Source organism: Salvelinus namaycush, chromosome 33 (genome assembly GCF_016432855.1).
Source record: "Salvelinus namaycush isolate Seneca chromosome 33, SaNama_1.0, whole genome shotgun sequence".
Taxonomy (NCBI): Eukaryota; Metazoa; Chordata; class Actinopteri; order Salmoniformes; family Salmonidae; genus Salvelinus; species Salvelinus namaycush.
Genome location: NC_052339.1, coordinates 24,475,004 through 24,491,341, shown reverse-complemented (window position 1 = coordinate 24,491,341; position 16,338 = coordinate 24,475,004). Strand labels below are relative to the sequence as shown.

The 16,338-nt window shown below is 44.1% G+C and overlaps 1 protein-coding gene across 1 annotated transcript in view; it reads right to left on the bottom strand.

Annotated features, from left to right (window-relative positions):
• The window catches only part of kmt2ca (lysine (K)-specific methyltransferase 2Ca), a 219,338-nt gene that overhangs the window by 172,453 nt on the left and 30,547 nt on the right, over nucleotides 1-16,338 (bottom strand). The window contains exon 3 of the mRNA XM_038972982.1: nucleotides 11,877-11,965. Coding sequence (XP_038828910.1) covers nucleotides 11,877-11,965 — 89 coding nt within the window. The remainder of the gene's footprint in view (nucleotides 1-11,876; nucleotides 11,966-16,338) is intronic.

Below are 16,338 nucleotides of genomic sequence, written 5' to 3'. Positions count from 1 at the left end.
TACAGGACTGTTTTGCTAGCACAGAATGGAACATGTTCAGGGATTATTCTGATGGAATTGAGGAATACACCACATCAGTCACTGGCTTCATCAATGATCACGCTCTCCGCAGCCGATGTGAGGAAGACCTTTAAACAGGTCAACATTCACAAGGCCGCAGGGCCAGACTGATTACTAGGACGTGTACTCCAAGCATGCGCTGACCAACTGGCAAGTGTCTTCACTGACATTTTCAACCTCTCCCTGTCAATCTGTAATACCCACATTTCAAGCAGACAACCATAGTCCCTGACAACCGACCAGTAGCACTCACGTCTGTAGCCATGAAGTGCTCTGAAAGGCTGGTCATGGCTCACGTCAACATCATAATCCTAGAAACTCTACACCCACTCTAATTTGCATACCGCCCCAAAAGATCCACAGATTATGCATTCTTTATTGCACTCTACACTGCCCTTTCACATCTATGTGAGAATGCTATTCATTGACTACTACATTGACTCAGCGTTCAAAACAATAGTGCCCTCAAAGCTCATCACTAAACTAAGGACCCTGGGACTAAACACCTCCCTCTGCAACTGGATCCTGGACTTCCTGACAGGCCGCCCCCAAGTGGTAAGAGTTGGAAACAACACATCCGCCACACTGATCCTCAACACGGGGGCCCCTCAGGGGTGTGTGTTCAGTCCCCTCCTGTTCTCCCAGTTCACTCATGACTGCACAGCCAGGCACTACTCCAACACCAGCATTAAGTTTGCCTATGACACAACAGTGGTAGGGCTGATCAACGACAAAGACAAGAACCTATAGGAAGGAGGTCAGAGACCTGGTCGGGTGGTAAAAGGATAACAACCTCTCCCCTCAACGTGATCAAGACAAAGGAGATTATTGTGGACTACAGGAAAAGGAGGACTGAGCACGCCCCCATTCACAACGACAGGGCTGTAGTGGAGAAGGTTGAGAGCTTCAAGTTCCTTGGTGTCAACATCACCAACAAACTTTCATTGTCCAAGCACACCAAGACAGTCGTAAAGAGGGCACGACAAAACCTATTCCCCCTCAGGAGACTAAAAAGATTTGGCATGGGTAATCAGATCCTCAAAAGGTTCTATAGCTGCACCGTCGAGAGCATCCTGACGGGTTGCATCACTGCCTGGTATGGCAACCGCTCGGCCTCCGACCGCAAGGGACTACAGAAGGTAGTGCGTACGGCCCAGTACATCACTGGGGCCAAGCTTCCTTCCATCCAGGACCTCTATACCAGGCGGTGTCAGAGGAATGCCCTAAAAATTGTCAAAGACTCCAGCCACCCTAGTCATAGACTGTTCTCTCTGCTACCGCATGGCAAGCAGTAGCAGAGCGCCAAGTCTAGGTCTAAGAGGCTTCTGAACAGCATCTACCCCCAAGCCATAAGACTCCTGAACATCTGATCAAATGGCTACCCAGACTATTTGCATTGCCCCCCCCCCCCCCCCTTTTAAGCTGCTGCTACTCTGCTATTATCCATGCATAGTCACTTTACTTCTACCTACATGTACATATTACTTAAATTACCTCGACTAACCGTTTCCCCCGCACCGGTACCCCCTGTATATAGCCTCACTATTGTTATTTTACTGCTGCTCCATTATTTGTTTTATTTCTTTTCGTTTTTTTTCTTAAAACTGCATTATTGGTTAAGGGCTTGTAAGTAAGCATTTCACTGTAAGGTCTACACCGGTAGTATTCGGCGGATGTGACAAATACAATTTGATTTGAAAGTAGGCCGCCCTGGTAGAATGATGAATTGTATCCATTGAGTGGGCATATGTTTGGCAAACAACAACAAAAACGCTAGCCAACTGTACCTTGCTAGTTGCCCAATTGAATTACATTTATTTTTGACCTCTAACGTAATCTCCTGATGTGGTGTAAAAATTGTTGTGGACTTAGAATATCTAATTTAAAGAATTATGATTTGGGGTGAAAACCTAAAAAACAAAAAGAAAAGAACGGAATTTGGCCCCCAAAAAATACAGATTTTATAGGGCCCGATAACTGTAACCTGCTAATTGTAAAAACAATCCCTTACAATATCACCCTTTTTACATTGATTGTTTGAACCTTTGTGCAATGTAAATATGATATTGTCAAGGTACAATGTAATAATTTGTGGATGGAGGGTAAATTATTATTATAGGCTACTTGCTGTGAAAGAAATATTCCGCTATTGAAATTATGCACATCATCTGCTTTCCTGTGAGATCTTGGCCCAGGCCAATATTTTTTTCCCCATTTGGGCCAGTAGATTTCAGTTGGCAGTGGCCCGGTGTGCCAGTGGCAAATTTACTGTAATATCAAGCTCTGGTACGGTATCCACAACCCTCAGTCAGGAATTCACAAAACATTCATAAATCACTCGCTCCACCTTTTGCTCCGCTGTGACACTTGAAAAAACACACACACACACACACACACACACACACACACACACACACACACACACACACACACACACACACACACACACACACACACACACACACACACACACACACACACGTCTAAAGTTTGGACAGACCTACTCATTCAAGGGTATTGTATTTGTACAATTTCCTACATTGTAGGATAATAGTGAAGACATCAAAACTATGAAATAACACATATGGAATCATGTAGTAACTGAAAAATTGTTAAACTAATCCAAATAGATTTTAGATTCTTCCAAGTAGCCACCCCTTGCCTTGATGACAGCTTTGCACACTCTTGGCATTCTCTCATCCAGCTTCATGAGGTAGTCACGTGGAATGCATTTCAATTAACAGGTGTGCCTTGTTCAAAGTTAAATTTGTGGAATTATTTCCTTTTTTTAAGTTGTGTTGTGACAAGGTAGGGGTGGTATACAGAAGACAGCCCTATTTGGTAAATAGGTAGCATTCTGCATAAATAAGACGGAATAAAAACAAGACAGCATTAAAATATAGGCCTAAACATACAGGCCAATATTGTGGAAAAGGGAGACAACTTAGTGTGGTACAAGTAGAACAGGGACCTCGTGCCCTTTTGACACGGCCTCAGCCTAAATTACTTTCAGTTTAAGTCTTTGTGGGGGCAGGGGGGGGCTAGGAAAATCCCACGACAAAAGCCCGGAGGCCTCGAAGTGTAATTAATAGCCAGGAAATTAATCTTCGGCAAGCAGCTTTTGTGGAGGGGGAGGATAAAAAGCTGTCACGTGTCTCGTGGACATGATTGAGTCGTTCAAAGACTGGGTGCCTTGAACCTTAAGCCACCCTTGTTGGAAGGGGGTAGGGGTGTGTGTGTGTGTGTGTGTGTGTGTTGGGGGAGAAGGGCACGTTAGGTCACTTTTTGGAAGTGGAACAGATCAAGTGATGCTAATGATGTTTGCTGGTGTGATCGTCTTCGAGGGCCCTAGGGAACAAGTACAATGAGGGCGGGACAGGCCACAGAGCCTTGGGTGGCCCAAGATTAGGTAAGCGGTTGGCTAAATTTAGCCCCAGGCTTTGACATGATCTCATTCTGTATTGGGGAAAACTAGGTGAATCTCATTGAATAGTAGTGATTGTGGAAAAATATATACAGTTACATATCGGGATATTATTTGACGATATCGTATTGACAATATCGCAATATTTTTGCGCTAGTTGGCTGTATTTTTCCTTCATAGCTTGTTCTCCATCATCTTTTTAAATAGTGAGCCAATTTGTTTTCAGCACTTTAATTTCCATGACCGATCAAAACTTCTCATGGCTCTGTCTCTCTGCAGCAGAAATTTGGTGACGTCAAATCAAAATAAAATCACAGTAACGAATCGCAATACATATTGTATTGTCATAATATCATGAGGTCCCGGGAAATTCACCAGCCCTAATGACTAGGCATGGGTCTCAATACCAATTCATTTCTTCCTCCCCTATCAATCCTTACCATAAACGACTGTCTAGAAGTGGTCTGAGTGGAGAGGGGGAAACTGAAAACTAGCTGTTATAGGCAGAGAGGTTTGGAAGTCTATATTATTGCTCTATTAATGCATTTACCGCCTGGTGATCTTACCAGGCAAGCTGAAACTCCACCATGCAAAACCTGCTGATTAGAAGGTCCTCAGTAAAATGTATTTTCAACCAGCAACTATCAGGAAATGACACTGATCAAATGTTTTCACACTTTTAAAAAGTGTTAGTTTCATCAACTGTTGTACAATACGATACAAAACACAGGAAAACAGAAATGTGACTGCCCTGGGCATTTAAACCTAATGATCATGGAGGAGAGGACCTAAGGAAAGGAAACCGCTTTACACTTTTGAGAGGCCCCCTGTGACAGCAGCACAAATGCAGTTAAAATTACTTGGACTTCATTTCTCTTTCTGTTGCATTTGCCAAGATTGTGAAGCCATTTTTACAGGTCATCAAAATGCCAGCAGCGAAAAGCAAAGCCTCACTACACAGCTAACAATATTAGACCATTCTCTGGCACTCGATTTGCATAATGCATTATTCGAATGGCAGCTTGTTTTCCAAGGACCATCTACCTTAATGAAGTCGCATCCACAGACATATCGGGTCAGAAATGTTTGGGGATGTGCACGGTGGGCAGGCGGGGCCCCCGCGGACAGCAGCTGCAGATGGCTTTGTAAACATCCCATAACAAACCAGAAACTAAGCCTACATTTTGGATCTGCAGACATACAAGTATGAACTTGCCTTTAGTGATCTGCCTTTTAGCAATGGATACCTCGTGGGGGAAAAATGGTAGATACCCTTCAAGTAGTCTGTATTGAGAGCTCGCGATCGCGCAACAGCTCTAAAGAACTAAGGCTTATTGATAAAAGAAGCATTTGATAAAAGGATAAAATCTCCCCCCGAATACCAACACCCGACTATCAGCGATGGCAGCCTAAACAACCACAAAAATATGAAAACAACGGCATGCAAATATTTAAAAAGAGGAACACGCATGAAGGCACACACACACAAATAAAAACAAACACACACAAACTCATATAGTAAACCATGAAAGCGCACACTGATACAGGCATGTACAGGTAGCTGCCTAAATAAAGGAAACACCAACATAAAGTGTCTTAATAGGGTGTTGGGCACCACGAGCCAGAACAGCTTCAATGCACCTTGACATAGATTCTACAAGTGTCCTCTACTGGGGGAGTGGATGCGAAACCATTTTTTCACAAGAAATTCCATTATTTGGTGTTTTGCTGATGGTGGAGGAAAACGCTGTCTCAGGCGTCACTTCATAAATCTCACGCAAGTGTTTAATTGGGTTCAAATATGGTGATTGAGACGGCCATGGCATATGGTTTACAACGTTTTCATTCTCATCAAACCATTTAGTAACGGGGCCTCCAGAGTGGCACAGCGGTCTAAGGCACAGCATCGCAGTGCTTGAGGTGTCACTAGAGATCCGGGTTCAATCCCGGGCTGACTACTCTCCCTGTTCCTGCCACTGAAAAACATCCCCACAGCATGATGCTGCCACCACCATGCTTCACTGTAGGGATGGTGCCAGGTTTCCTCCAGACATGATGCTTAGCATTCAGGCCAAAGTTGTCAATCTTGGTTTCATCACACCAGAGAATCTTGTTCCTCATGGTCAGAGTCCTTCAGGTGCCTTATGGCAAACTCCAAGCGGGCTGTCATGTGCCTTTTACTGAGGAGTGGCTTCCGTCTGGCCATTACCATAAAGGCCTGATTGGTGGAGAAGGTTGTCCTTCTGGAAGGTTCTCCCATCTACACAGAGGAACTCTGACCAACGCCCTTCTCCCCTAATTGCTCAGTTTGGCCGGGAAGCCAGCTCTAGGAGTCTTGGTTGTTCTAAACTTCTTCGTTTTAAGAATGATGGAGGCCACTGTGTTCTTGGGGACCTTCAATCCTGCAGCCATTTTTTGGTACCCTTCCTCAGATCTGTGCCTCAATCCTGTCTCGGAGCTCTACAGACAATTCCGGCGACCTCATGGCTTGGTGTTTGCTCTGACTTGCACGGTCAACTGTGGGAACCTATATAGACAAATGAGTGATTGAATAGCACCATAGGAGATGGCTGCCCTTTTACAGACTCCCAACCAATTGCGCTAAAATCCCAGTAATTTGCTAGAAGAAACAGAGATATCAGGGATGTAGGTCGGGGTGTCTTGTAAGAATCCGACGGAGAGTGGGTTACCCGCCTCTACCATCAGTCCTATTCGACAATGCGCAATCATTGGATAATAAAATGGATGAGCTCCGATCAAGACCAACCTACCAACGGGACATTAAAAACGAATATCTTATGTTTCACGAGTTGTGGCTGAACGAAGACATGGAAAACATACAGCTGGCTGGGTTTTCCGTGCATTGGCAAGATAGAACAGCTGCCTTCTGTAACACAAGGGGTGGCGGTCAGTGTCTACATTTGTAAATAACAGCTGGTGCATGAAATCTAAGGAAGTCTCAAGGTTTTGATTGTCTGATGTGAGTAAGACCTTTAAAACAGGTCAACATTCACAAGGCCGCAGGGCCAGTATCTCATGATAAGCTGTAGACCACACTATTTACCGAGAGAGCTTATCTATATTTTTTTCATAGCTGTCAATTTACCAGCACTAAGACGGCACTCAACGAGCTGTATAAAGCCATAAGCAAAAAGGTAAATGCTCATGCAGAGGCGGCGCTCCTAGTTTCCCGGGGACTTTAATGCAGGGAAACTTTGATCCACTTTATCTAATTTGTTACATGTGCAACCAGAGGGGAAAATAACTCTAGACCACCTTCACTCCACACAGAGACGAGTACAAAAGCTCTCCCTCCAATTGGCAAACCTGACCATAACTCTATCCTCCTGATTCCTGCTTACAAGCACAAACTAAAACAGGAAGTACCAGTGACTCGCTCAATAAGAAAGTGGTCAGATGACGCAGATGCTAAGCTACAGGACTGTTTTGCTAGCATAGACTGGAAAATGTTCTCGGATTCTTTTCGATGGAATTGAGGAGTACACCACATCAGTCACCGGGTTCATCAATAAGTGCTTTGATGACGTCGTCCCCACAGTGACCGTACGTACATACCCCAACCAGAAGCAATGGATTACAGGCAACATCCGCACTGAGCTAAAGGCTAGAGCTGTCACTTTCAAGAAGCATGACTCTAACCCGGACGCAAATAAGAAATCCCGCTATGCCCTCAGACAAACCATCAAACAGGCAAAGCATCAATAAAGGACTAAGATCGAATTGTACTACACCAGCTCCAACGCTCCTCGGATGTGGCAGGGCTTGCAAACTATTACAGACTAAAGGGAAGAACAGCCAAGAGCTGCCCAGTGACACAAGCCTACCAGACGAGCTAAATTACTTCTATTCTCGCTTCGAGGCAAATAACACTGAAGCATGCATGAGAGCAGCAGCTGTTCCAGATGACTGTGTGATCACGCTCTCCGTAGCCGATGTGAGTTAGACCTTTAAAAACAGGTCAACATTCACAAGGCCGCAGAGCCAGATGGATTACCAAGACGTGTACTCCAAGCATGCGCTGACCAACTGGCAAGTGTCTTCACTGACATTTTCAACCTCTCCCTGACCAAGTTTGTAATACCAACATGTTTCAAGCAGACCAGCATAGTCCCTGTGCCCAAGAACACCAAGGTAACCTGCCATAATGACAATCGACCCGTATCACTCACGTCTGTAGCCATGAAGTGCTTTGAAAGGCTGGTCATGGCTCACAACACCATTATCCCAGAAACTCTACTCCCACTCCAATTTGCATACCACACCCAACAGATCCACAGATGAAGCAATCTCTATTGCACTCCACACTGCCCTTTTCCCACCTGGACAGAAGGAACACCTATGTGAGACTGCTATTCATTGACTACAGCTCAGCATTCAACACCATAGTGCCCTCAAAGCTCATCACTAAGCTAAGGATCCTGGGACTAAACACCTCCCTCTGCAACTGGATCCTGGACTTCCTGACGGGCCGCCCCCCAGGTGGTAAGGGTAGGTAACAACACATCTGTCAAACTGATAATCAACACTGGGGCCCCTCAAGAGTGCGTGCCCAGTCCCCTCCTGTTCACTCATGACTGCATGACCAAGCACGACTCCAACACCATCATTAAGTTTGCCAATGACAACAGTGGTAGGCCTGATCACCGACAAGACAGCCTATAGGGAGGTCAGAGACCTGGCAGTGTGGTGCCAGAATAACAACATGTCCCTCAAAGTGATCAAGACAAAGGAGCTGAACTTTGGACTACAGGAAAAGGCGGCCCGAGCACGCCCCCATTCTCATCGACGGAGCTGTAGTGGAACATGTTAAAGCTTCAAGTTCCTTGGTGTCAACACCACCAACAAACTATCATCATCCAAACACACCAAGACAATCATAAAGAGTGCACGACAACACCTATTCCCCCTCAGGTGAACTGAAAAGATATGGCATGGGTCCTCAGATCCTCAAAAAGGTTCTACAGCTGCACCATTGAGAGCATCCTGACTGGTTGCATCACTGCCTGGTATGGTAACTGCTCAGCCTCCAACCACAAGGCGCTACAGAGGGTAGTGCATACGGCCAGTACATCACTGGGGTTAAGCTGCCTGCTACCACACGGTAAACGGTACCGGAGCACCAAGTCTAGTTCCAAAAGGCTTCTTAACCTCTCTTGGGCACGTGAGACGTTAGCGTCCCACCTCTTCAACAGCCAGTGAAACTGCTGGGCGCCAAATTCAAATACAGAAATACTCATGAAAATTCAGAAAACAAAACATATTTTACATAGGTTTAAAGGTTAACTTTTTGTGAATCCAACCACGGTGTCAGATTTAAAAAAAAAATGCTTTACGGCGAAAGCATACCTTACGATTATTTGAGAACATAGCCCACTAGACAAATCATTACAAACAGTAACCAGCCAAGTAGAAGAGTTACACAAATCAGAAAGAGATACAATTAATCCCTTACCTTTGATGATCTTCATATGGTTGCACTCAGCAGACATTAATTTACTCAATAAATGTTCCTTTTGTTCGATAAAGTCTCTTTATACCCAAAAACCTTGCGCGTTTTCTTCAGTAATCCACAGGCTCAAACGCAGTCAAAACAGGAAGACAAAAAATCCAAATTGTATCCGTAAAGTTCATAGAAACATGTCAAACGATGTTTATATTCAAACCTCAGGTTGTTTTTAGCCTAAATAATCGATAATATTTCAACCGGACAATAACGTCGTCAATATAAAAGGTAAACAAGAAAGGCACTCTCTCGGTCTCGCGCATGAAAAAGCTCTGTGACACTTTAGGGTCCACTCATTCAGACTGCTCTTACTTCTTCATTTTTCAGAATATAAGCCTGAAACAATTTCTAAAGACTGTTGACATCTAGTGGAAGGCATAGAGACTGCAATTTGAGTCCTAAGTCAATGGATACTGTAATGGCATTGAATAGAAAACTACAAAACCAACAACAAAAAAACTACTTCCTGAATGGATTTTTCACAGGTTTTCGCCTGCCAAATCAGTTCTGTTATACTCAGACACTATTTTAACAGTTTTGGAAACTTTAGAGTGTTTTCTATCCAAATCTACCAGTTATATGCATATCATATCTTCTGGGCCCGAGAAGCAGGCAGTTTAATTTGGGCATGCATTTCATCCAAAATTCCGAATGCTGCCCCCTACCCTAGAGAAGTTAACAGCTTCAGACCCCCAAGCCATACTCCTGAACAGCTAATCAAATACACCCCCCCCCCCATTTTTACGCTGCTGCTACTCTGTGTATTATCTATGCATATTCACTTTATTTCTCCCTTCATGTACATAATACCTCAATTACCTCAACTAACTGGCGACCACGCACATTGACTCTGTACCGGTACCCCTTGTATATAGCCTCGCAACTGTTATTTTATTGTTGCTCTTTAATTATGTTTTTACTTCAGTTTATTTTAGTAAATACTTTAACACTTATTTTTCTTAAACCTGCATTGTTGGTTAACTTCTTATGGCTGCAGGGGCAGTATTGAGTAGCTTGGATGAAAGGTGCCCAGAGTAAACAGCCTGCTCCTCAGTCATAGTTGCTAATATATGCATAGTATTGTTAGTATTGGATAGAAAACACTCTGAAGTTTCTAAAACTGTTTGAATTATGTCTGTGAGTATAACAGAACTCATATTGCAGGCAAAAACCTGAGAAGTTCCACTTCCTGTTTGGATTTTTTCTGAGGCTGCTAGATTTTCAACCAAGCTCCCAATGAAATTACAGTGAGATATGGATGAGTTTTCACTTCCTACGGCTTCCACTAGATGTCAACAGTCAATAGAACTTTGTCTGATGACTCTAATGTAAAGGGGGACCGAAGGAGACAGGAATGATTCACCACTGCCATGAGGTGACCACGCATTGAACACGCGCGTTCACGTGAGAGGCAGCTCCGTTCCTTCGGTCAACTGAAGTCGATGAAATTCTCCGGTTGGAACGTTATTCAAGATGTATGTTAACAACATTCTAAAGATTGATTCAATACGTCTTTTGACATGTTTCTACTGACTGTTACGGAACTTTTGGCCATTTCGTCACGTTTAAGTGAACGCGCTTTGTGACTTTGGAATTGTTTACCAAACGTGCTAACCAAAGTAGCTAATTGGACATAAATAACGGACATTATCGAACAAATCAAGCATTTATTGTGATCCTGGGATTCCTGGGAGTGCATTCTGATGAAGATCATCATAGGTAAGGAAACATTTATCATGTAATTTCTGGTTTCTGTTGAGTCCAACACGGCGGCTAATTTGACTCTTGTTCTGAGCTCCGTCTCAGATTATTGCAAGGTTTGCTTTCTCCGTAAAGTTTTTGAAATCTGACACAGCGGTTGCATTAAGGAGAGGTATATCTATAATTCCATGTGTATAACTTGTATTATCATCTACATTTATGATGAGTATTTCTGTTGAAACGATGTGGCTATGCACCATCTCTGGATGTTTTTGGAACTAGTGAATGTAACGCGCCAATGTAAACTCAGATTTTTTTATATAAATATTAACTTTATCAAACAAAACATGCATGTATTGTGTAACATGAAGTCCTATGAGTGTCATCTGATGAAGATCATAGTGATTCAATTTAGCTCTATTTCTGCTTTTTGTGACTGCTATATTTCGCTTGAAAAATGGCTGTGCTTATTGTGGTTTTGTGGTGACCTAACAATCGTTTGTAGTGCTTTCGCTGAAAAGCATATTTGAAATCGGACACTTGGTGGGATTAACAACAAGATTACCTTTAAAATGGTATAAGACACATGTATGTCTGAGGAATTTTAATTATGAGATTTCTGTTGTTTTGAATTTGGCGCCCTGCACTTTCACTCGCTGTTGTCATATCATCCCGTTACCGGGATTGCAACCATAAGAAGTTTTAAGGGCTTGTAAGTTAGCATTTCACTGTAAAGTAGGTCTACACCTGTTGTATTCGGCACATGTGACAAATAAAAAATTGATTTGGTGTGCCTTTCCAAAATATGTCCAATCAATTGAACTTACCACAGGTGGACTCCAATCAAGTTGTAGAAACATCTCAAGGATGATCAATGGAAACAGAATGCACTGGAGCTCAATTTCGAGTCTCTTAGCAAGGGGTCTGAATACTTATGTCAATAAGGTATATTTTATAAATGTCCAAAAATGTCTTAAAACCTGTTTTCACTTTGCCATCGTGGGGTATTGTGTGTATACTGATAAGTGGAAGAAAGTATTTTATCCATTTTAAAATAAAGCTGTAACGTAACTAAATGTGGGAAAAGTCAAGGGATCTGAATACTTTCCGAATTCATTGTATACACAAACAAACACATTTCCATAATGACCAAGACAGTCAGCTCACCCATCTCCTGCATGTTCTGGGCTTCAGTGGTCTCCGTCCCGTCCATGCTGTCCTCATCCTCAGCCTGGGACTGGCCTCTGCTACGACCCCTGAAAACACACAGGGAAAGAAAAGCTGTCATTGATCTGATCTGCTTTTCAGGCTCTGCTCAAGGTAGTCCTGCATCAGGTTGGATACTCACAGTACCCACCGGGTGAGCAGCAATACATTTTTTAAAATAAAATTCAACCTGTGGGCCGGCTCGCAGTTCAGAACAATTCCATTGCGGGTCGGAAACATTTAAATTCAAGATAATACACTTTTTAAAAACCCAGGAGCTTGTTGTGATGCAATTTCTACTCTGTGAGTGGCGATGCAGACATAAGGCTACCAACCATGCACAAAGTGAAAATAAAAAGATTTCATTCTTAATTTATGGCATGGTTTTCTTCTATCCAAATGTTGAATAGACATGCAGACAAATTCATGAATGCACGACAGAGAAGTAGTAATAATAGATGTGTTTTGATGTCGGGTATCGGGTGGGGCTCGGTATTACTGTTGCTGGTGTGGCTCCAGAAAAACAGACCCATGCAGAACTTTAGCTCAAGGAGGAACAACATTGTCATTCAGGTCTGTAGGATGAACAGTAAGAACAGCCTGCTGCTCTGTGGTGTGAGGAACAGTGACAGAGAAGAACTGCCTGTAAGGTCTGTGGTGTGAGGAACCGTGACAGAGAAGAACTGCCTGTAAGGTCAGTGGTGTGAGGAACAGTGACAGAGAAGAACTGCCTGTAAGGTCAGTGGTGTGAGGAACAGTGACAGAGAAGAACTGCCTGTAAGGTCAGTGGTGTGAGGAACAGTGACAGAGAAGAACTGCCTGTAAGGTCAGTGGTGTGAGGAACAGTGACAGAGAAGAACTGCCTGTAAGGTCAGTGGTGTGAGGAACAGTGACAGAGAAGAACTGCCTGTAAGGTCTGTGGTGTGAGGAACAGTGACAGAGAATAACTGCCTATAAAAAGGTCAGTGGTGTGAGGAACAGTGACAGAGAAGAACTGCCTGTAAGGTCTGTGGTGTGAGGAACAGTGACAGAGAATAACTGCCTGTAAGGTCTGTGGTGTGAGGAACAGTGACAGAGAAGAACTGCCTGTAAGGTCTGTGGTGTGAGGAACCGTGACAGAGAAGAACTGCCTATAAGGTCTGTGGTGTGAGGAACAGTGACAGAGAAGAACTGCCTGTAAGGTCTGTGGTGTGAGGAACAGTGACAGAGAAGAACTGCCTATAAAAAGGTCAGTGGTGTGAGGAACAGTGACAGAGAAGAACTGCCTGTAAGGTCTGTTGGTGAGAACGAGGAGTGACAGAGAAGAACTGCCTATAAGGTCAGTGATGCAGAGGAAGTGCCTAAGGAGCAACCCAACTGTCCATTAATTTATCCTTTATTTAACTAGGCAAGTCAGTCAAGAACAAATTCTTATTTACAATGACGGCCTACCCCGGCCAAACCCGGCAGACGCTGGGCCAATTATGCGCCGCCCTATGGGACTCCCAATCAGGGACGTTTGTTATACAGCCTGGAATTGAACTAGGGACTGTAGTGACGCCTCTAGTACTGAGATGCAGTGCCTTAGACCGCTGCTCCACTCGGTAGCCGTTAAACAGACACTTGTTGACAAATGTATCTCAAAATTGGACTTGAGCGAAAGCTACCCATTCCAGTAACATTGGTTAGTGTGGCGGACCAAGATCAGTTTCTCTTCACTTCTCTCTGGAGGTCTGAGCAGTGCAGTCCACAGCTCATCACTTCCCCTCTGTATTAACCAACGCTGTCAACACCGGTGTTGTAGACTCACACAGAGCAGTCAATGGGACCCTCCGCTCCACCCCAGTTACAGCTCAGCTGCTCATCACCATGGTGACGGTCACATTTCTTACCATCGAAGCCCGAGCTGCAAGTCCAGCAAAAACTGTATTTATAAAAAAGCTTAAGATTGGAAAACAGTGAATATAAGCAAATACTAGCAATAACAGGGAATATTGGCAGTGTTTGAATTGTCAGAGAGAGAGAGAGAGAGAGAGAGAGAGAGAGAGAGAGAGAGAGAGAGAGAGAGAGAGAGAGAGAGAGAGAGAGAGAGAGAGAGAGAGAGAGAGAGAGAGAGAGAGAGAGAGAGACACACACACACACACACAGAGAGACACACACACACACACAGAGAGACACACACACACACACACACACAGAGAGAGACACACACACACACACACAGAGAGAGACACACACACACACACAGAGAGAGACACACACACACACACAGAGACAGAGTTTGGTGACCGTATCAGTTCCCTTTACCAAGCAAGCCTTTACAGACCAAACCTGCAATGGATACCAGGGCACCAAACCAACGCATCCAAAACAAGCCCCTGGAGTGGAGAGAGGGATAGGACTGCACACATTGGGACGACCAGGGCGAGAGGGAGAGAGAAGCTGGGGAGAACACACTCCTCTGTCTAGCTCCGAACACTTGGCTGGACCATCCAGAACAGCTCATGCATCGTGAGTCTGTGCAAATGTAGCCTCTAAAAAGCTCTGGCACATTCTGGCTCTCGCTCGCTTTCTCTTTCTCTCTGTGTTGCACAAGAACAAAGAGGTGCTATTCAGAGTACTTACCAGTGTGGCTCACTAAACTCAAAGCCTGCCACCCGGGCCAAAAGGGCCTGCTCCTTCAGATGGACTAGCCTAGATGTAGACCGGTTCAGAACACAAGGACTAAGCCTCAGCTGGTCCAAATAACATAGCAGAATCAGAAACAGGGATATTTCACGTCAACAGAAGATATTTCCTGCTTTGTGCTCTGTGGGAAAAACACCCCAGAAATGTAATAAGCCTTTTTTCAAAGGCAAAACTCTTTGGAGGACAAAAGCAACAACTAGAGGCCACAAAAGTAAACACAAGGTTTGTGGTTGGAAATATTTGGTTTCCACTGCAAACAATTGAGGCTTTGTGGCCCATTCTCACAATGTGGCAGGTTGCCGTTTATTGTCATGAGTTTTGTCCTGGAGGCAAAACTGAGCGATATCCCCTTAGATAGCCAATTTTGAATTTAAATTGGCCTATAATTGTAAAAATGTATGAAAACAAAAATGTGCATTTTGGTCTTAATTTAAGGCTAGGGTTAGGCATTAAGGTTAGCAGTGTGGTTAGGGTTAGGGTGAAAGTTAGGTTTAAAATGTGTCAGCTAGTGACCACTCTGCAGAGCTGCCTCCAGAACAAGATTCATGACGAAAATAGCTAACCAGCCACAATGCGGTGGCGAGGTCCAGGGCCGAGGCATCGGGTGACCAGGGTTGGGTTTCTAGGATGAGAAGGACACCGCTACTGATGCTGCCGTCGGCAACTGACTCCCAGCGCTCTGATCAATGACCTACATCATTGAAAATGCAAGGCCATTGTCGCGGCCTGGAACAGGTTTAATCCAGGTTAAGAGGCCTGGCCAGACCCCTCCTCTCCCTTCCACACCAAGCATAGTAAACTATGTGCCGATATTACAGAACTAGCAGTCTAACTCACTGTTGAGCTTTTTATTTTATACTGCCTTCATTCTGCATGGTATTGGTTTTACTTGTCAGAAATTCATGCCAACCACAATTTCTATGAATTCTCTAAATGGCTCTAGTTTTGAGCATCACTTGCTATGGTCACCATAGCCACCGCAGTGTTGTAATGGTCGCCATGGCCACCGCAGCGTTGCTATGGTCGCCGTAGCATTGCTATGGTCGACATGGTCACTTTAGTGTTGATATGCTTGACTGCACAATGTATTCTCAGTTATACTCTGGAAAGTTGGCTCCCAAACAACTGAAGTAAAAGGACTTGACAGGTGAAAGTGGAATGGTGGAAGCCAGACCAGAAAAGTTATGATGAAGAGAAGGTTTTCTAGGGTACTGGGGAACCTGAAAACACTTCAAAACAGTGGCTTAGTTTAACACTATGTTGGGCATGAATGTGAGTTTAGGTGGTGGTGGAGCTGCAGCTGCCCCTAGAATAGATCAGAATTTCCAATTGACAGTTTATGTTAACGGTCACTGTGTTGTTTTTCCAACGGTGTTGGAAGGGAAGTCCATTATCACCCCTGGATAGAACAACAACTATGTCAAGTAAGCCCGGTTTTCAAAAAGAATGCAAGGACTAAACTTAAGTCACAAGACAAACATATCAGTCAATGTATGCAACCTTGACGTTTACAATAAGATAAAAAAACAGAGCCTCTCAAAGTCCGCGTAGGGATTCGTTGAGTAATCCATGCATGAAGCCAAACAATGCGAACCCCGTGAGACCTCGGAACAAACTAGAAGAAAACCAGATGTACAGTGATGCTCTCACTGTTAGACAGGCACTGCATAATACATGCGTCATGCCCATCTGACTACCCACAATCCTCTGGTTTTGCCAAGCCGGGGCAACGAAATGGATTTTACGTGTACCCGTC